Source organism: Urocampus carinirostris, chromosome 17 (assembly GCF_059441175.1).
Source record: "Urocampus carinirostris isolate Australia breed hairy pipefish chromosome 17, RoL_Ucar_1.0, whole genome shotgun sequence".
NCBI classification, from domain to species: Eukaryota; Metazoa; Chordata; class Actinopteri; order Syngnathiformes; family Syngnathidae; genus Urocampus; species Urocampus carinirostris.
In genome coordinates this window covers 3,901,736-3,923,635 of record NC_142365.1, presented here as the reverse complement: position 1 = coordinate 3,923,635, position 21,900 = coordinate 3,901,736, and the positions used below count along the sequence as shown (strand labels likewise).

Here is a 21,900-nt window from a genome sequence, read left to right as displayed (position 1 = left end):
GTACCCGACCACGTCTACTCTCCTTTCCTGGCTTACGAGTCGCTTCCGACCACGTTTTTGCTCTCCTGTCCCGGCTATCGACCTGTTTTTGTACCCGACCACGTCTATCTCCTTTCCTGGCTTAGGAGTCGCTTCCGACCACGTTTTTGCTCTCCTGTCCCGGCTATCGACCGGTTTTTGTACCCAACCACGTCTACTCTCCTTTCCTGGCTTACGAGTCGCTTCCGACCCCGACCCCAACCACGTTTTTGCTCTCCTGTCCCGGCTATTGACCTGTTTTTGTACCCGACCACTTCTACTCTCCTGGCTTACGAGTCGCTTCCAACCCCGACCCCAACCACGTTTTTGCTCTCCTGTCTCCTGGACTTTATTCAACTATTATCCCTCACAGACTACCGTGAGAAGAAGCACATCAAATAATTGAACAAAATGGAACCTGACTCGCTTTAGTAAGATTCAAGTAACGTTCTATTGACCTGTTTTTGTACCCGACCACGTCTACTCTCCTTTCCTGGCTTACGAGTCGCTTACGACCACGGTTTTGCTCTCCTGTCCTGGCTCTCGACCTGTTTTTGTACCCGACCACGTCTACTCTCCTTTCATGGCTTACGAGTCGCTTCCGACCACGTTTTTGCTCTCCTGTCACGGCTATTGACCTCTTTTTGTCCCCGACCACGTCTACTCTTCTTTCCTGGCTTACGAGTCGCTTCCGACCACGTTTTTGCTCTCCTGTCCCGGCTATCGACCTGTTTTTGTACCCGACCACGTCTACTCTCCTTTCCTGGCTTACGAAACGCTTCAGACCCCGACCCCAACCACGTTTTTGCTCTTTTGTCCCTGCTATTGACCTGTTTTTCCGTCCCTGACACTGCCATCGCTCGCTACGGAAGATCCACTGCTGTGTTCCTCATTTTTTACCTTTTCATGATTTCACTCATTCATAACTCTTTCATTTATTACGTCGTCATGAATGCGCTTCATGATTATTCATGTATTTGAGTGTAATTATTCAAATTTTGAAATAATTACTTGACATATCCATTCATTCTTGTTATTCGCACTGTTTTAAGAGGTTGTGTCACGGTTGCCATGGCGCCCAATTGGCCCCGCCCATGTCGCGCCAGCTCTGGCTCGTTGACAGATTGGCTTGCCTTCTATTTAAGCTCAGTGCTCTCACTCACCCTTTGTCAGTCCGTCAACAAACCTCTGCCCCGCAAGACGTGGGTTTTGACTCTGTCCGGTTCCCTGCATGTTTTTCCTGTCTGGTATTGTTCCCGTCTATTTTGTCCTTTTTAATATTGATCTCCAGTTTCGTTTTCGTCTAATTTGTCCTGTTAAATTTCGATATCCGGTTTTTATATCAATCCTGTCTGTCCCGTCCCGTCCGATATCTGCTCGAGCAATTGGTATCGATCTCGCCGGCCTCTGGCTTCCTGTCATCCCACGCCAGGCTGCTGCCTTACGTCTTCCACCCAACGATCGCCGAATCACTGGCGTTTGGGTTAACGTGTATGACTCCCCATTTCCCGTAAAATAAAAGCTTGTGTGAGAAATGTCACGCATTTGGGTTCTCGTCCAGTTCCGTTCTTGATACGTGGTTTTAGTTTGCAGTCAGATAAAATGCTCCGGGAAATAAGGGATTTTTCCACTACCTCCATAATTTCATTTTCGCTATGGTTTACAACATTACATCCCTAAATAAAACACACAATAAGACAGACGAGTGACACCAATCTTCTCACGAGGAAATGCTTCATAGTCAAAGCCTCATTCACATCTTACCAGAACTGCAACAGCTCCCCTATTTAATTGCAAACAGTTGAGTCACAGGGTCAATCAGGAAGAGAGTTAAACAAAACCAGAGGACACCATACCAAGAATCATCAAAAAGACGATCAAGAAACAAGAAACATCAAACAGAACAGATAAACACAACAAAGCAGCAGCTTCTCTTCTCAGGCGAATGGTTGAGTGGTTCAAAAGGTAATAAAACTTTTTAAACCAAGGAAAACATTTCACTCAACTCTTGGAACCATATAAAATGAAAAAAAATCGAATTAGTTGTGATTGCGAATTATGCTAATGGCGTCATGTTAATGAGTTATGCTAACAGGTACATTCTAAAAAGTGATGCTAACGGCTAAATGCTAACTTCTTCATGCTAAAATTTTTTGGTAAAGGCAATATTTTAACGAGGAGTCCCCCCACAGAACCAAGTAAAAAATGACAGAAACATCTCTCTAAGCTAAAAACTTTATGCTAACTCATAATGCTAACAACTCAACGCTGCCGGTTCTCTAACAACATCTTCCAGATCAATCACAACTCTTACAATTGCCGCGGGAATTGTCTAGTTCCAATTCTAACATTGTAGTAAATTAATAATAAATGTATTGACAATCCTCCCATCACTCGCCCTCCCAGTATGAAAGTAAACGTCAGCCATTCTGACGGCACACTCCTAAATCCCACAAGCCATTGTCCTGTAGCTCCTTTGTGCCCAGAATATTCTGTTATATTAAAACTGCTCATCTCAGCGATTGGATTACCCTTTCACAACCACCCAGAGGAAGAATAATGAATTCATTCTTTAAACCACGGGTGTCTAACAGGCGGCCCGCGGGCCAGATCAGGCCCGCTAAGGGATTGAATCCGGCCCGCGAGACAACACTCAGAGAAGCGCAAGAGAAAAACGAGCTGCAGGTTGAAATATGTCAACTTGATGTTGCCAAAGCCAGGTGCCTCGAACAAAGACACTGTACTTGTATTTATTTCTCTCTATCTCTGTCTGTCCTTTTTTTCCATCCCTTTTCTCCTACTCGGTCTCTGTCTCTTTCACTCTCTGTGTCTCTCTTTTTCTCTTCCTTTGTTGCTCTTTGTCTCTTTCTCTCTCTGTGTCTTTAAACATCTTTTGCTCCAACTTCCTTTTTCCCTTTTCTCTCTTTTCTCTTTCTCTCTTCCTAACCTTCACGCTTTCTTTTCTCTTTTCTCTCCTTCTGTCTTTCTATTTCTCTTTGGATTTCTTTCTTCCTCTCCCTTTCTTTCCCCCTCTCTCACGACTTTTTATCTTTTGTTTCTCCCTCTCTCTTTTTCTTTCTTTGTCCCGCCCTCTCTCCTTTTCCCTCCCTCTTTCTCTTATTTCTTTATCTTTCTTTTTCTTTCTCTTTAATCAACTAGCCCGGCCCCCGACAGAATGTTTGTTGTATCGTGTGGCCCCCGAGTTCAAATGAGTTTGACACCCCTGCTTTAAACCGATGTGAGATGTTTTTTTTGTGTTAGAGTCTTCCTTTAGGCCCCCTGGCTAAGTAAATGTGTATTTTACTGAAGTGGCTGTGTGGGTTTTCTGGTGTTTTTGGAACCTGAAGGTTTACTTAAGGAAATATTTGAAACGAATGTACAGTCAGCTCAACAGGCACTTTGGGTGTAGCAGCAGCTGTCACTCAAATACCTCATGACTTCAGATTCTTTATGCTGCTGGCTTGAGAAGAGTTTCTACTATTCCTGAGCTTCAAGGTGGTATACCCGAGACATGTTTCTCTTTTCCGACCTCCATCACACAACAATCCATTCCAACCTCAATTTGGATAACGCCGTATTTCCCTACCTGTCACGGTTGCCACGGCGCCCGATCGGCCCCGCCCGTGTGGCGCCAGCTGCGGCTCGTTGACGGATCGGCTTTCCGTCGATTGAAGCTCAGTGCTCTTACTCTTCGTTTGTCAGTCCGTCAAGGAACCTCTGCCTCGCGAGACATGAAATGAAATGATCTGCATTTATCTAGCGCTTTTCAAGTCAATGACTTCCCAAATCGCTTTACAATGTGCTCCACATTTCCCAATAGCGGCCTTGCAGCCATGTAAGGCGCTAACCTGCTTATTGTGGGTTCAGTGTCTTACCCAAGGACACTTCGACATGTAACACGGACGAGCCGGGATTTGAACTGGGATCCCTTGATCCCAAGACGAGCGCTCACCTACTGAGCTATTGCCGCCCCGAGACGAGATGTGGGTTTTGACTCGGTCCTGTCCGCTATTGTTGCCGCCTAGTTTCCATCCATCCGTCCATCCATCCATTATCTCTACCGCTTATCTTCAGTAGGGTCGCGGGGGGTGCTGGAGCCCATCCCAGCTATCTCCTGTGGGCAGGAGACACCCTGAACTGGTTGCCAGCCAGTCGCAGGGCACACAGGGACAGACAACTCACTCGCTCATGCACACTTAGGGACAATTTGGACCGGCCAATCCACCTGAAATGCATGTTTTTGGAATGTGGGAGGAAACCGGAGTGTCCGGAGGAAACCCACGCAAGCACCGGGAGAACATACAAACTCCGCTCAGGAAGTCCGGTAGCTGGATTTAAACCAACACAGGAGGTTCCCAAGACCTTAGAACTGTGCCGCACACGCGCCAACCACTGCGCCGCCGTGCTGCGCTGCCTAGTTTGTCCTGTTTAATTTCGATATCCTGTTTTGATATCAATCCTGTCTGTACCGTCCTGTCTCGACCCCAATTGCCCGAGCAGATATCAGACAGGTGGGGTCGATGCCGGACAGGACGGGACAGACAGGATTGATATCAAAACAGGATATCGAAATTAAACAGGACAAACTAGACGAAAACGAAACTGGAGATCAATATTAAAAAGGACAAAATAGACGGGAACAATACCAGACAGAAAACACAGGCAGGGAACCCACGTCTTGCGGGGCAGAGGTTTGTTGACAAACTGACAAAGGGTGAGTGAGAGCACTGAGCTTAAATAGAAGGGAAGCCAATCTGTCAAGGAGCCGCAGCTGGCGCCACATGGGCGGGGCCAATTGGGCGCCATTGCAACCTTGACACAACCTCGTCAAAAAAGGGGCTACATAGCAACAAAATGCATTCGCAGGCTCGGGGGACGAATGCGAAGCACGCCCACCCAAAAACACGCAGAGAGCGGCCAGGCTAACCAAAAAAGCAACAACGAAAAGCGGCAACGCCTACAAAGCAAAACGCAAAACTGGCTAGTAATTAATCAAGGGACACAACAAAACCGGCACTAACAGGGGACAGCCAATGAGCTCCAACTGGGAACAGGGAAAAAAGGAAAGACCTCTGTAGCTGCGACGCTAACAGGAAGCTAGCCGGGCAAAGTTATACCATCTGCAACACAAGCGACGAAAAACACAGAGGAAAAGCCACAATTACCTACCTAACAGGAGTCTGTTTTGAAGTTGGCCTCACATGTTGTGTTAAAGGGATTCAATGATGTTACAGGTAGATGAAGTAATGGTACGACTAAGGGTGAGCAGCCCAAAAGGGGCTACGTAGCAATGAAATGCATTCGGGACAAATGCTAAGTTAGCCGACCCAAAAAACGCAGAGAGCGGCCAGGCTAACCGAAAAGCAACACCGAAAAGCGGAAACGCCTACGAAGCAAAACGCAAAGCTGGCCAGGAACAAACCAAGGGACACAACAAAACCGGCGCTAACACCGGGCAACCAACGAGCGCCACCTGGGAACACACAAAACAAAAAAGCCCTCGGAAGCTACGACACAAACAGGAAGCTAACCGGGCAAAGTTATACCAACTGCGACGAAAAACACGGACGAAACGCCACAATTGCCTACCTAAAACGAGTCTGTTTCGGAGTTGGCCTCACATGTTATGTTAAAGGGATTCAATGATGTTACAGGTAGATGAAGTAATGGTACGACAAAGGGTGAGCAGCCCATTAGGAGCTACGTAGCAACAAAATGCAGGCTTGGGGGGGCAAATGCGAAGCTAGCCGACCCAAAAACACGCATTAGAGCGGCCAAGCTAACCGAAAAGCAAAAACAAAACGCGCCAACGAAAAGTGGCAACGCCTACGAAGCAAAACGCAAAGCTGGCTAGGAATAAACCAAGGGACACAACAAAACCGGCGCTAACTCCGGGCAACCAACGAGCGCCACCTGGGAACACACAAAACAGGAAAGCCCTCGGAAGCTACGACACAAACAGGAAGCTAACCGGGCAAAGTTATACCAACTGCGACGAAAAACACGGACGAAACGCCACAATTGCCTACCTAACAGGAGTCTGTTTCGGAGTTGGCCTCACATGTTGTGTTAAAGGGATTCAATGATGTTACAGGTAGATGAAGTAATGGTACGACTAAGGGTGAGCAGCCCAAAAGGGGCTACGTAGCAACGAAATTCATTCGGGACAAATGCTAAGTTAGCCGACCCAAAAACACGCAGAGAGCAGCCAGGCTAACAGAAAAGTAATGGTACGACTAGGGCTGAGCAGTCCAAAAGGGGCTACGTAGCAACGAAATACAGGCTCGGGGGGTAAATGCGAGGCTAGCTGACCCCAAAACACGCAGAGTGCGGTCAGGCTAGCAACAACGAAAAGCGGCTACACCTACGAAGCAAAACGCAAAGCTCGCTAGGAATAAACCAAGGGACACAACAAAACCGGCGCTAACACCGGGCAACCAACGGGAACACACAAAACAGGAAAGCCCTCGGAAGCTACGACACGAACAGGAAGCTAACCGGGCAAAGTTATACCAACTGCGATTAAAAACACAGACGAAACGCCACACTTGCCTACCTAAAAGGAGTCTGTTTCGGAGTTGGCCTCACATGTTGTGTTAAAGGGATTCAATGATGTTACAGCTGTTTAGGAAACAAGCCAGATGGGTCAACGAAATGTCTCTAAATCTTTTCTGCTGGGAATACCTTTAACCACACTTGCAGCTGCACAACCCCGAGTCAAGTAAACTCCGTGGGACACATGAGAGGTTGACCTTTACCGCGTCGGACAGGACGCACGTCCTCTAAAAACGTGCCGCACGATCCCGATGAGTAATGGGTAGTACAGCATCCCTGCGATCGACCCCGGGACTTGCGTAACACAAGCCCGATCTGCACTGCAGAACTTTTCCCCGTGCACACCCCGAGTCAGCAAGAAGAGACGGGGGGAGAAGGTGACGGTCGGGAGACAGGAGCGGAGGGCGGGGGTGAAAAGTGGCCCGGCGCCAGCTTAGAGGACGGGCAAAAGTTGTCGGATAGCCCGGAGGGGTGCGAAGCCAGGAGAGGGAGGAGCCATCTCCTGGGCGGGGGGGTCTCCGAGCTGCGACGTTTCTGTCGTAATTGTCTCCGGAGCCGGCTTCTTCTGCAACCGCTGCAGTGAGAATGCGGACTGGAGCGGTCTCCTTGAGTGAACCCTGACGTTGCAGCAGTCGGGCCGCAGGGAACGCCGGGCAGGTTGGACTTTGTGATTGGACTTTTAACTTTTTACTTGCAAGTAGTTTGGCTTCTGTTGTTTTCTTCAGATTCAACTGCGGAGGCTGAGAGGGGGTGAAGGACGTTTTTCCACTGAAGAACCGTGATGGTCATGGAGGTCCTCGGAATCCGGTGCCATGCCCTGGGCCTTCTACGCTTTGACCTGATGGTCACGGTGCTGCTGGGTAATGTTCATTTTCAAATGGAACTCTTTTGCATGTTTATTTTCGGATTTTCCTCAGTTAGCATGAAGCGAATCGGTTATTTTGGGGGAGACGGACGCGGCCGGCAGAAACCAAAGAATTCATGCGCATGCGCCTGGGTTTTGTTCTCCATCGGCTCCTCTTAATGTTTCCTTTTTAGTAGAGTTTGCAAACTCAGCATGCAGCAGTTGAGATGGCAAAGGAATCAATAAGTTTCTCGGACTCCCGAAAGACCTGATTCCTTGACTCTCTATATTTGCTGCAGTCATGCTTGACCTTATTATGACCTTGAGGTCATCACACTGTATATTTAAATGCGCCTCGCAAACGACAGCCATTTTTTTCTTATATTGGGTTAAATGCGCTCACTCTGCGTCCATTATCCATCCATCCATCCGTTATCTGCACCACTTATCCTCAGTAGGGTCACGGGGGTGCCGGAGCCCATCCCAGCTGTCTTCAGGGCAGTGGGCAGGGGACACCCTGAACTGGTTGCCAGCCAGTCGCAGGGCACACAGGGACAGACAACTCACTAGGGACAATTTGGACCAGCCAATTAACCTGACAGGCATGTTTTCGGAATGTGGGAGGAAACCGGAGTGCCCGGAGGAAACCCAGGCAAGCACAGGGAGAACATGCAAACTCCGCACAGGAGGTTTGATCTCATGACCTCAGAACTGTGCCGCACACGCGCTAACCACTGCGCTGCCGTGCTGCCCTTACTCTGCGTCACTCTAACTAAATTTCTGCACAAAAGCTCGGTCACAATGTCATTCACTCAATTAACACTAGATGGCAGCATTCAGCTCGGGTGGGGAGGAAAATGATGGATGCCCCTGCCAAGCAGTCACAGACTCATATTTCATATTTATTTGTGACGCTGTTGATCTCAAAATGTCTCAAATAACTGCACGGAATACAATGACACCCCTGATCTGCAACCAACATGCTAGCAAGGAAAAACTCCAAAACCTCAGCATGAAGAAAATAAGAAACCTTGAGAAGGTAGTAATCCATCACAATATTGCTTTTCGTGGTTTCAATTATTTTTGTCCTATTTAATATTGGTTTCCAGTTTTGTTCCTGTCTTTTTTTATCCTGTTTATTATTCTCTCCGGTTTTCATTCCCGTCTAGTTTGTCCTGTTCATTTTCGATATTTCGATTTTCATCATGCATGGTGTTCCACAGCACACAACACAGAGCAAATGCTATCACGGGTGCAGGTTGAAGAGGGCTGAGTGTGTGCGTGTTAGGTGAGTGTGCCCCGCAAGACGTGGGTTTTGACTCGGTCCTGTTCTCCTGTTGGTATTGCCTGTCAGGTATTGTTCCCGTTTATTTTGGTCCTGTTTAATATCGGTTTCCAGTTATGGTTCCCGTCTTTTTTTGTCCTGTTTATTATTCTCTCCAGTTTTCGTTCCCGTCTAGTTTGTCCTGTTTATTTTCGATATTTGGATTGTCATCATGCATGGTCACACAACACACAGCAAATGCTATCACGGGTGCAGGTTGAAGAGGGCTGAGTGTGTGCGTGTTAGGTGAGTGTGCCCCGCATGATGTGGGTTTTGACTCAGTCCTGTTTTCCTGTTGGTATTCCCTGTCCGGTATTGTTCCCGTTTATTTTTGTCCTGTTTATTATCGGTTTCCAGTTTCGTTCCCGTCTATTTTTGTCCTGTTTTTTTATTCTCTCCAGTTTTCGTTCCCGTCAAGTTTGTCCTGTTCATTTTCGATATTTCGATTTTCCTCATGCATGGTGTTCCGCAGCACACAACACAGAGCAAATGCTATCGTGGTTGCAGGTTGCGGAGGTCCTGGTTCCTGTTGGTATTCCCTGTCCGGTATTGTTCCCATTTATTTTTGTCCTGTTTAATATCGGTTTCCAGTTTCTTTCCCGTCTATTTTTGTCCTGTTTATTAGTCTCTCTAGTTTTCGTTCCCGTCTAGTTGTTCCTGTTTATTTTCGATATTTTGATTTTCATCATGCATGGTGTTCTGCAGCACACAACACACTGCACACAGCAAATGCTATCACGGGTGCAGGTTGCAAAGGGCTGTGTGTGTGCGTGTTAGGTGAGTGTGCCCCACAAGACGTGGGTTTTATCTCGGTCCTGTTTTCCTGTTGGTATTCCCTGTCCAATATTGTTTCGTTTTTTTTTTGTCCTGTTTAATATCGGTTTCCAGTTTTGTTCCCGTCTATTTTTGTCCTGTTTATTATTCTCTCGAGTTTTTGTTCCCATCTAGTTTGTCCTGTTCATTTTCGATATTTCGATTTTTATCGTGCATAGTGTTCCGCAGCACACAACACACAGCAAATGCTGTCACGGGTGCAGGTTGAAGAGGGCTGAGTGTGTGCGTGTTAGGTGAGTGTGCCCAGCAAGACGTGGGTTTTGACTCGGTCCTGGTTCCTGTTGGTTTTCCCTGTCCGGTATTGTTCCTGTTTATTTTTGTCCTGTTTATTATCGGTTTCCAGTTTCGTTCCTGTCCATTTTTGTCCTGTTTTTTTTTATTCTCTCCAGGTTTTGTTCCCGCCTAGTTGGTCCTGTTTATTTTCGATATTTTGATTTTCATCATGCATGGTGTTCCGCAGCACACAACACACAGCAAATGCTATCATGGTTGCAGGTTGCGGAGGGCTGAGTGTGTGCGTGTTAGGTGGGTGTGCCCCGCAAGACGTGGGTTTTGACTCGGTCCTGTTTTCCTATTGGTATTCCCCGTCCCGTATTGTTCCGATTTATTTTTGTCCTGTTTGTTATCGGTTTCCAGTTTTGTTCCCGTCTATTTTTGTCCTGTTTATTATTCTCTCCAATTTTCGTTCCCATCTAGTTTGTCCTGTTTATTTTCGATACTTCAATTGTCATCATGCATGGTCACACAACACACAGCAAATGCTATCACGGGTGCAGGTCGCGGAGGGCTGAGTGAGTGCATGTTAGGTGGGTGTGCCCTGCAAGACGTGGGTTTTGACTCGGTCCTGTTTTCCTGTTGGCATTTAATGTCCGGTATTGTTCCCGTTTATTTTTGTCCTGTTTGATATCAGTTTCCAGTTTCGTTCCCGTCTATTTTTGTCCTGTTTATTATTCTCTCCAGTTTTTGTTCCCGTCTAGTTTGTCCTGATTATTTTCGATATTTCGATTTTCATCACGCACGGTGTTCCACAGCACACAACACAGAGCAGATGCTATCAAGGGTGCAGGTTGCGGAGGGCTGAGTGTGTGCGTGTTTAGTGGGTGATCCCGCAAGACGTGGCTTTTGACTCGGTCCTGGTTCCTGTTGGTTTTCTCTGTCCGGTATTTTTCCCGTTTATCTTTGTCCTGTTTATTATCGGTTTCCAGTTTTGTTCCCGTCTATTTTTGTCTTGTTTATTACTCTCTCCAGTTTTTGTTCCTGTCTAGTTTGTTCTGTTTGTTTTCGATATCCTGTTTCATTATCTGTCCTCTCTGTCGCGTCCTGTCCAGTATCGACCCCATCTGTCCGATATCAACTCGGGCAATTGGTATCGATCTCGTCGGCCTCTGGCTGCCTATCATCTCATGCCAGACTGCTCCCTAACGTGCATGAATCCCCATTTCCCTTAAAATAAAAGGCTTGTGTGAGTAACGTCACGCGCTTGGGTCCTGATCCAGTTCTGGTTCATGACAGCTATATGTGTTTGTGTGTGTATTAAGAATTGTTTTGACGCGGTAACAAAATGAGTAAACTCAATCTAATACAAAAAAAAATGTGTTGTTTTGTAGTTGTGAAGTTCTCTCAGGGTTTGGAGATGTCCGTCGGGAAGATTCCATTCCTGGAGGCCGTCAACGGCAGCACGGTCACGCTGCCTTGCACATACTCCAGTTGCATCGGCATCGAGAACCTTTATTTCCGATGGCAGTTCAACGACAACGGCACCATGCAGACGGTAAGCCCGGGAGATTGGTGGGGAGGGGTCTCGGACCAGTGTTCCCTCTAAACTGCGCGCATGCGCAATTGCGCGCACTGCTCGCACATTCTCAGCGCACAAGAAAATCTCGCCAGCGCACAAAAATGAGGGCTCAAAATTACTAAGTAAGAAGCGACTTAAGTCAAAGTGACAGTGCATGAAGGTCAAAATACACGGGTTCCCCTGACGTTGTGTCCTAAATGCGCTATTTTGAAGTCGAGTCGAAGGAGAACGAAGTTGAGTAAAGTTAGTAGAGTTTGTCGGGGAACCGGCTTCTTCGGCTCGGCTCAAGGAACCGACTCTTCCGGGTCCTAAACGGCTCTTCGGGTTTTTTTTTGCTTCTTTAATCCAAACATAACCAAATATGATGTAAAATGATGCACAAAACGACTTTAAGGAAGGGGGGGAATAGAACCAAAAAGAAAAAAATACCAAAATGAAAAAGTAGTGAAAAGCTGAGACAAAAAGAAACAAAAGGAAGAGAAAAAAGAAGGAAAAATTTTGAAAAAAGCCAGAAAAAAAGAAATGTAGGAAAAAAGTAAATCGAGAACAAAACGAAAAAAGTAACAGCTCGGAAAAAATAAACACAATGAGATTTTTTTAAAGGAATTTTAAAAAAAAGTAGAAAAAAACACGGAAAAAAAGAAGAAAAAGTTTGTGTTGCATTCAAATAATTTCCAACGATATCAAGGGAATCGTGTCGCCAACATTGTACTTCCGCTCAAAAACGTGATTAAGTACAGTTCCGACGAAATAAGCCCCCAAAAATGTTAATATTATGCGACAAAATATTTCAGGAAATACAAAGAAATGGATATCTTGTAAAAGAATTGTAAGAACAAACGACGTTTGCAATAATACATGAGTCAATTCATTCAAAAGAGAAAAATATTTTTTCATTGCCGGAAACTCAGCAAAATGTAACTTGATGTCAAGTTTTGGACATGTTTGATAATGACTTAGTTGCCACACTTGGGATTGCTATTGCTCACTGTTGTTTCAAGCGTTGCTCACCGACTTTGTGTGAACGCTCAGACCCCTGCAAAATTTCAGGGAACATTGTCTCAGACCCCATTTACATGCTAGGGTCCGGGTGAGGTTGGACCCAATCGGGAAAACCTTCAATAAAAACATTCCGCTGTCCTCGGCTATCTTAAGAATGAATGTGAAAAAACCCAATCAGTAATACATGAATCCATCATTTACTGGACTAAGATTAAAGTGACAGTGTGTATTATTTAACCACTAGATGTCGCTGTGTTATCTGGTGCAGCAGAAAACGAGTGCTACACAGCTCAAGGAAGTGTCATGATTACTGATGTGACTCAGTTGGGTCCGCTCCTTTGGCGCCAACTGCCGCAGTCAGTATTTGAACCCAGTCCTGTCTGTCCCCTTTTGTCAGTCCGAACCTCAATGGACACTAGGCGAGCCTTTTTCAACCCTGACCCCCACCTGTCCCGTTTTTTTGCTCCCGTCTGTCCCTGGTTTCGACCCGTTTTGATCCTGACCACGTCTTCTCTCCCGTTCTGGTTTACGACTCGCCTTCGACCCCGACCACGCCTTGCTCTCCCAGTACTGAAGGATTTTTTTTTTAATGTTCTCCCTATCTGTTTTTCGATCTCTTTCCCTCCCTCTCTTTCTCTCTCTTTTTCTCCCTCTCTTTCTCTTTAACTTACTAGTCTGGCCCCCTGTGAGATTTTTTTATAGCTTTTGTGGCCCCCAGCTAAAACCAGTTTGACACCCCTGTCCTAAACAGATAGCTTTTGTAGTGATTAGGTGTTGCGTCCACTCGTTTCTTGTTTCTTTGTTACTTGACTCCTAGGTTTGGTTTTTGTTTCTGCTTTCTTGTTTGGTCATTTTGTTAATCGCTTTGTGATGACATGTCTTTTCAATACTTTGGTCTTGGTTTTGTTAATAAATACCGTCCTTGTTTTGATCAGTCCCGCCTTAGTTCCTCCCTCCCCCACATGGGTCCATTACCCAAACCTTAACACGCACATCTTCTTTTCCCACCAGGTGTGCGACGCTGTGATTCCGTCAGAGGGCGTGGTGCCAAAAGTGAAGTTTTACAAAGATCGCTTCGATTTTGTTGGAAAAAAACAAAATATATCCATCCTGTTGTGGAACATCACTTTTGAGGACGGGGGCCAGTACACCTGCTTTGGACGGAACCCTAAAGAAAAAGACAAGAACCATAGCGCCATCTTTCAACTCATTGTGGTAGACAAGTGTAAGTGGTGTCTAAACTCTTTACTCTCAAATACTGGATGATTTAAAGGGTGTCCCCTGCCCACTGCCTGAAGACAGCTTGAATGGGCTCCAGCACTCCCGTGACCCTACTGTGGATAAGCGGTGCAGATAATGGATGGATGAACTTACTTACCTTGATTATCTCATCTCATCTCATTAGCTGCACCGTTTATCCTCAGTAGGGTGGCGGGGGTGCTGGAGCCCATCCCAGCAATCATCGGGCAGTGGGCAGGGGACACCCTGAACTGGTTGCCAGCCAATCGCAGGGCACACGGGGACAGACAACTTACTCGCTCATGCCTAGGGACAATTTGGACAGGCCAATTCACCTGAAATGCATGTTTTTGGAATGTGGAATGAGGAAGTGCCCGGAGGAAACCCACGCAAACACGGGGAGAACATACAAACTCCGCACAGGAGCTGGATTTGAACCCACGCAGGAGGTTCCCATGACATGAACTGTGCCGCACATGTGCTAACCACTGCGCCGCCGTGCTGCCCGATGTCTAAATTATTTTCTCTCAAATACAGGATGATTAAAAGGTGTCCCCTGCCCACTGCCTGAAGACAGCTTGGATGGGCTCCAGCACTCCCGTGACCCTACTGAGGATAAGCGGTGCACAAAAATGGATGGCTGGATGAATTTACTTTAATTATTCTAATCTCAATTTTAATTAAGTGTCATTTATTGTTGATCAGATGGATTTTGATGAATAAATGATCTGATTGAATAGTTACTTAAGGAAGAAATAGACATTGCCCCAGTTACTAAGTACTTGAGTAATTTTTTCACCAAGTAATTAATTGGATGACTACATTGTAATTCTACTTGAGTAACATGAAGTAACAGTACTTTTACTTGAGTAAAATTTTTGGCTACTCGACCCACCTCTCCAATTACTGCCCTCTAGTGGCCCCATTTAGTTTGTCTCATCTCATCTCATTAGCGACACCGCTTATTCTCAGTAGGGTCGCGGGGGTGCTAGAGCCCATCCCAGCAATCATCGGGCAGTGGGCAGGGGACACCCTGAACTGGTTGCCAGCCAATAGCAGGGCACACGGGGACAGACAACTTACTCGCTCATTCACACCTAGGGACAATTTGGACCGGCCAATTATCCTGACATGCATGTTTTTGGAATGTGGGAGGAAACCATAAGCACGGGGAGAACATACAAACTCCGCACAGGAAGTCTGAAGCTGGATTTGAACCCACGCAGGAGGTTCCCAAGACATGAACTGTGCCGCAGATGCGCTAACCACTGCGCCGCCGTGCTGCCCATTTAGGTTGTATTTATTTAAAAAAAAAAAAAAATCATGATTTTTGGTAGAAATGCGCTCGAGAAATTTATGACGGGCTAGAATAAATCATCAAACTGGCCTGATTCCGCTTGCGGGCCATATCTTTAAGGTTTTGGGCTTGGAATTGGAGTAATCACATTATATTGGTGGGGGACAGAACAATGATTGGACGATATCGGTGGGGACATGTCCCCTCTGTCTATGCCAAAACTACGCCCTTGGGTGCATGTATTACTATTGGAAAAAAAATCCCCTACCAGTACAAACAAAATAAAGGATTAATTCTAAGGTAATGTTTTTGAATCCCTACTCAATATTTTTCTCTCGTATGTAGGGATTTTTCTAGCTTTAAACTTGTTGTCACGAGGGAGACCGGACCAGAACGGAGGCAGGAGGCAGGAAGGGAGAACTCAATTGCGTTGACGATCAAAACTTTTATTTACCAAAATAAAAGTCGTCCAAAACTCAGGGACAAGACAGAACAAACAGGCTTTAACAAAAAAACGTGCAAACACAGGTTTCTTCCGACTCAAACAAAACAGGACAGAGCAAAACAGAACGGGAAATGCAGACAGAAAATGCAATGAGCCAGCCCCCGCAAAACCCCAAACCCCACTTAAGAAGCAAACACGCAAATTAGGCGATCTGTTTCAGCTGTTGCCCAGGGGGCGGGGCCAGCCGGTTGCCACGGCGACCATGCTGGACACGACACTTGTTAGGATTGAAACAAGTTATTCGTTACTGTAATAAGTAAACGAACTTTCCTCTAGGTGTTGCTTGTGCTCCACCATAAATCTTTTTTCTCTGAAGGATGCTAGAATTTCCGACACTGATATGAATTTAATTTCCGTTATTACTTTGAGTTATTTGAGTTCTGATATGAATGACTAATCCCAAGAAAATAGATTTAAAGAACCAGGCTGTGTGAAATAGCACACACAATTTATTAACACAGAGAATTAATGATATAAAAAAAGGGGAGAGTAAAGCGCCGGAGATTATGGGAGTTTTTGACCGCTGAAAGTCTGGAAGTTACTAGCACAAAAACAAGGTTTCGTGCAATAATGCTAGTCGATTTGTGGTGATTCCCTTGTACAGAGAAAAACACTCATTCCCAAGATCGAGCAAACATGGTGGTAAATCTGAAACCATCCTCTTCCTTGTTGCGGAGAGATTTGGTCTTGTGCTCCAGGTGGTTGCAACTTATGGCCCACGTGCTAAACTCAAGGCCGCAGCCGCCGTGCGAGACGAACCAGCCAGGCAGAAGAAAAGACACCGGCTACCGCTCAGCTAAATCTTTTCATATGGACCGGTGACACTCGACCAGATAATGTCTCTATGGGCATGGCATTAGATATCTGATACACTCAGTATCGGGTGACGGTGTTTGAAATTGCTAAACTTGTTATAAAGCCAAAGAAGTGAGAAATTTGCATAACTTCCTGTATTTGTGAATGTCCCTCCATTTGACATAATTACATAGGGTGAGAAAATCGTTTTGGAATGTGGCTAACTGTCCAAAAGGGGACATAGTCGTTCCATCCATTCCAAGGTGAATTATTCGAAGCAAATAATGTCGAAGTTATTTTTGTGCTGGGCTTATTTGCTCTAACATGTAGTATTCCTCTAATATCTAGTTCCTTATTGCTAACTTCTTGTGCAGTGAGAGAAGTGGACAACACACTGACCATCATCATCGCTTCTGCTGTGGGGGGCGCTATTGCTCTGCTCATGGGCTTCATGCTGCTCAAGAACTTCACCCTCTTTGTTCTTTCCAAGCTCAGGGAGAAAAAGTAAGCTCCCGCTTCCCGGTTGTTGACATTTGAGAGACTGTTGATGTCTTTTCTTCTTCCTCAATTCCTTACCCACCCAAAAAAAACCCAAACCCGTCTCCCATTTCCTCCGAGCAGTAAGGAGTGCCTGGTTACGTCATCAGGGATCGACAACACAGAAAACGGCCTCTCGGGATCGAAAGTGGATTCCAAACCCAAACCCAAACCTCCGAAACAGAAATGAGATGCATGCGTTTTAACCCTAGAGGTGCTTTATTGTATTGCATACAAGCACGGTAGTTTTCGGAGGGGAGGAAAAACGGTGCCTGCCTGGCTTTGCCTTTTAAATGTACTCGCAATGCACAGGATTGTACATGCTTTTGACAAACGCGCACAGTTCTAGCATCTCTTACACAACCAAAGATACTGGAATTCATTATTTACACCTCACTTGTGTCAATTGGTACTGAGAATTTATTTTCTAAGCACATGTGCCAAACATGGCTTTGTTGAGGATACGGGTAGTTGGGACAGGAGAACGAAACTTGGATCAGGGATTGAAACCGGAAACAGAATCAGGATACAGGTAGCTGGGACAGGAGAACAGAGCTTGAATCGGGGATCGAAACAGGAAACAGAATCAGGATACGGGTAGCTGGGACAGGAGAACGGAACTTGGATCAGGGATCGAAACAGAATCAGGATACGGGTAGCTGGGACAGGAGAACAGAGTTTGGATCAGGGATCGGAACAGGAAACAGAATCGGGATATGGGTAGCTGGGACAGGAGAACGGAACTTGGATCAGGGACCGAAACAGGAAACAGAATCAGGATACGGGTAGCTGGGACAGGAGAACGGAACTTGGATTAGGGATCGAAACAGAATCAAGATACGGGTAGCTGGGACAGGAGAACAGAGTTTGGATCGGGGATCGGAACAGGAAACAGAATCGGGATATGGGTAGCTGGGACAGGAGAACGGAACTTGGATCAGGGATTGAAACAGAATCAAGATACGGGTAGCTGGGACAGGAGAACAGAGTTTGGATCGGGGATCGGAACAGGAAACAGAATCGGGATATGGGTAGCTGGGACAGGAGAACGGAACTTGGATCAGGGACCGAAACAGGAAACAGAATCAGGATACAGGTAGCTGGGACAGGAGAACGGAACTTGGATCAGGGATCGAAACAGAATCAGGATACGGGTAGCTGGGACAGGAGAATAGAGTTTGGTTTGGGGATTGGAACAGGAAACAGAATCAGGATACGGGAAGTTGGGAAAGGAAAACGGAACTTGGATCCGGGATCAAAACAGGAAACAAAATCAGGATACGGGTAGCAGGGACAGGAGAACAGAGCTCGGATCGGGGATCGAAACAGGAAACAGAATCAGGACACGGGTGGCTGGGACAGGAGAACAGAGCTCGGATCGGGGATCGAAACAGGAAACAGAATCAGCATACAGAATACAGGATACAGGATACAGGAGTATTAATACTTTTAATCACATTTTCGCGGACATACTTTAAAAATAATTGGGTCATAAATTACCACATTTGGGAAACGATTTCAATATCTACCAGGGAGTTTTGGTAACGATTTGATCCGAGTAAATACAGGGTAGTATCCATACTGATCCGATATCGATACTTTTCGCTCGGAAAGGTCGTGATCATTCAATACCTGAACCCTTCCCCCCTTGAATTAGTTTGTCATTACAATAAAAAAGATTTTAGGCACTAAAAAGTATCGATGATATCTATATTTGAATCGGTACGCCCACCCTTCTTATCAACTACTTTGGCTCATTCGACCCAACTTCCTGGGTTATTTTGAAACCCTGACCCCGTCATTTTTTTAATCGAAAACCTTAATAAATAGATAAATAAATCCATCCATCCATCCATTATCTGCACCGCTTATCCTCAGTAGGGTCGCGGGGGTGCTGGAGCCCATCCCAGCCGTTTTCGGGTAGTGGGCAGGGGACACCCTGAACTGGTTGCCAGCCAATCACAAGGCACACAGAGACACACCTAGGGACAATTCAGACCAGCCAATCAACCTAACATTAATGGTTTTGGAATGTGGGAGGAAACCAAGCACGCAGGGGGAGAACATGCAAACTCCGCACGGGGAGGTTACGGGTAGCTGGACATGAACCCTGAACCCAGCCTGCCTAGGTTTAATATAACACTTTTAATCTCTTTCTCACTGTCTTTGTGTTTTTGGGTGTTTATTTTCTATAGTGTGACCCAATTTGGTTTGGCAACTATAAACATAGCTGGGATGGGCTCCAGCTCCCCCGCGACCCTACTGAGGATAAGCGGTGCAGATAATGGATGGATGGATAGTAAACCTAACGTACTATGATTTGTGGATACTGAGCAACAATAATATTGGTTTAGTTACAATCCCCTTTCCCCTCATAAGTGGATCGGTCCATTTTGACACAGTTGGGTTATTTCTGACCCAAGTGTTTTTAAAGTACACACGACACACTAAAATATTACCATTAAGTGCTGCGAATACTAGAATTAACTAGACAATGCTCACAAGTCCTGCTGCTTTTATCAAAAATAACAAATGCAGTTCAAAACAAGGCCTGTATGTCGCATTTATAGGATCTAGTACAGTCAAAGTAGTGCAATCTTATAAGATTCCGTTCCGACCGCCATGTTCTTTGTCCGCGTCCAACCCTTAATTGTCCTACCGGCTGTATTTTCCTTATCGCAGAGGTTAGTTTTATAAAAGTTGTTTTATAGTGAAGCTAAAAGGAGGCCTTTGATGACTAGCGCTCATATTGCACACCGGGCGCTGGAGTAGCAGGGGCTTGTGGGTAAATTGTGCCGAGGATAATCACCAGGCGGAAGACGCACAAGGAGATGAATGTACTGTACAACTATTGCAGTGGGATTTTATATTTATACATTTGTAAATTATTACCTCGGGAGTGCGGGACGATTGCTGGGGATCAAGTGGGGGATGTCTGTTTCTGCAGTAGATAATGTATTGACATAATTTTTATTTTCATTATTTTATGAATAATAACTGGTTCTCTATAAGCAATACAGTACAGTAATCCCCATTGTGCATTATGTTTTGCATCCCGATTGGCTAAACAGAGAAAGACGCTTTCTATAGCCAACAAAGGCAGCCCTCTCCACCCGCTAAACCTGCTCTGGAGCCACATGCGGGACTTTGGTGCTCTCTACTGGCTCAATTCTTTTCAAAAATGTTTGATAATGGAAAAATATGTCGTTGCTGTAGGATGGAACCACGAGGTGAATGCAGTTTTCCATAACGTCCAAATGATGGCGTAAAGTATCGTGTCAAAGAAAGTGGATCGGCTGCCTAATCCAAACAGCAATTAAACAGTAATATTATTTAGTTTTAAAAACACATCTTTAGAAAGTATCGTATTTCTACTTGTTAAACAAATACTTGAGCCGGTAAATCGGGTTTATTCTTGAGTATGAAATAATTAAATACCCTTATAAATATATTAAGGTTTCTACTTTGTGGGTTTTGACTATTTTTGGAACGCAATCCCTGTGAAAAACGAGGGATTACTGTATTGTGAATAGAGAACGTAGAGTTTATTGTTGGTCAGTCGGTGTCTTTGTTTGACTGAAAATAATCTGGTATTTTGTTTGAGATTTAAAAAAAAGGATGGGTGGATGTTTTTTTTTTTTGTGAAAAAAAAAACTTGATAATTAGCTCTCTGGTCTGAGAGAGACACCTGTGCTTGAAGAAAAATCGGGATGAAACAGTAAAAATAATAATGAAATGATCATGAAAATAATATTGGCGGTCTACAGACTACAGACTACTGTCAAACCATCCCCTGATCTAAAACTGACATGAGGGCAAGGAAAACCTCAAAAACCTCAACATGAGGAAAATGAAGAAACCTTGAGAAGGGACAGTTTTAAAGGGCTGCACAGACCACAGATTATTGCAAACTACAGACTATTATGACACCATCCCCTGATCTAAAACCGACATGAGGGCAAGGAAAAACTCAAAACCTCAACATGAGGCAAACGAAGAAACATTGAGAAGGGAAAGTCTCAAAGGGCTACACAGACTATTGCACACTACAGACTATTACTACACCATCCCCTGATCTAAAGCCGGCATGAGGGCAAGGAAAAACTCAAAACCTCAACATGAGGAAAATGAAGACACCTTGAGAAGGGACAGTCTGAAAGGGCTTCACAGACCACAGACTATTACAAACTACAGACTATTATGACACCATCCCCTGATCTAAAAGCGACATGAGGGCAAGGAAAAACTCAAAACCTCAACATGAGGCAAACGAAGAAACCTTGAGAAGGGACTGCACAAAATTCAAGTGGAAATGACAGTATTCTATGTAAACCCCATGTTAGAATATCACTGTATTTCATGCAATTTATTGAGAGTATCACGCAGCAGTACTATGCAAATTTAAAAAATGGTAACACTGATCTTCTGTATCACTGTGATTTTACGGCGAGCAATAAAATTCAACACGTCTTGGATCGGGATACAAAAGCATGCAAAAACAGACCGTCCTTCGGTTTTTGGACTACTGTACCCGAACGGGATCTGCAGCCTGTAAGACATTTTCCATCGCTGCACGATAATACTCGGCTAATAAAGCTCTGGCTAGCTCTTGGATGACGTAGAAGTTGTTCCTGAATGTCGGATCTTCACCTGTTTATTACTGAACAAGCGAATAAAATTTGCAGCAAAAAAAATCTTGCTGGTTTTGTTGTTTTTCAAATAAAACGACATCATTAAGGTGTTAAAGCTCTGTGTATCATTCATTGCGGGGGACAGAAAAAAAAAGGGTCAGTAGCCGGGACAGGAGAGCCAAAACGTGGTCGTAAGCGAGTCGTAAGACGTAGTCGGGGACAAAAAGAGGTCGAAAGCCGGGACGAAGAGTAGACGGGGTCAGGATCATGAGCGGGTCGAAGCTGGGGGACAGACGGGAGCAAAATGTAGAGTCCAAATGTAGAGTCAGGCCTAATCCGGCCCGCGGGCCGTAGTTTGGGAACCACTGTTCTACATGTCATTTCTGTCAAGACAAGAACGGAGACAGGACCCATTTGCGTAAAACGGATCAGTAGCCGGGACGGGAGAGGAAAAACGTGGTCAGGGTCGGAAGCGAGTTGTAAGCCAGGAAAGGAGAGTAGACGTGGTTGAGGACATAAAAGAT

At 45.4% G+C, this 21,900-nt stretch overlaps 1 protein-coding gene across 1 annotated transcript; it reads left to right on the top strand.

The window, feature by feature from the left end:
- The first annotated feature begins 7,122 nt into the window (after nucleotides 1-7,122).
- Nucleotides 7,123-21,221, top strand: scn4bb (sodium channel, voltage-gated, type IV, beta b). Its single transcript, XM_088321430.1, has 6 exons — nucleotides 7,123-7,230; nucleotides 7,299-7,433; nucleotides 11,183-11,346; nucleotides 13,384-13,597; nucleotides 16,583-16,712; nucleotides 16,830-21,221. The coding sequence occupies exons 2-6, from the start codon at nucleotides 7,355-7,357 to the stop codon at nucleotides 16,933-16,935; spliced, it is 693 nt and encodes a 230-aa protein (XP_088177556.1). The 5' UTR covers nucleotides 7,123-7,230; nucleotides 7,299-7,354; the 3' UTR covers nucleotides 16,936-21,221.
- Nucleotides 21,222-21,900: the final 679 nt, after the last annotated feature.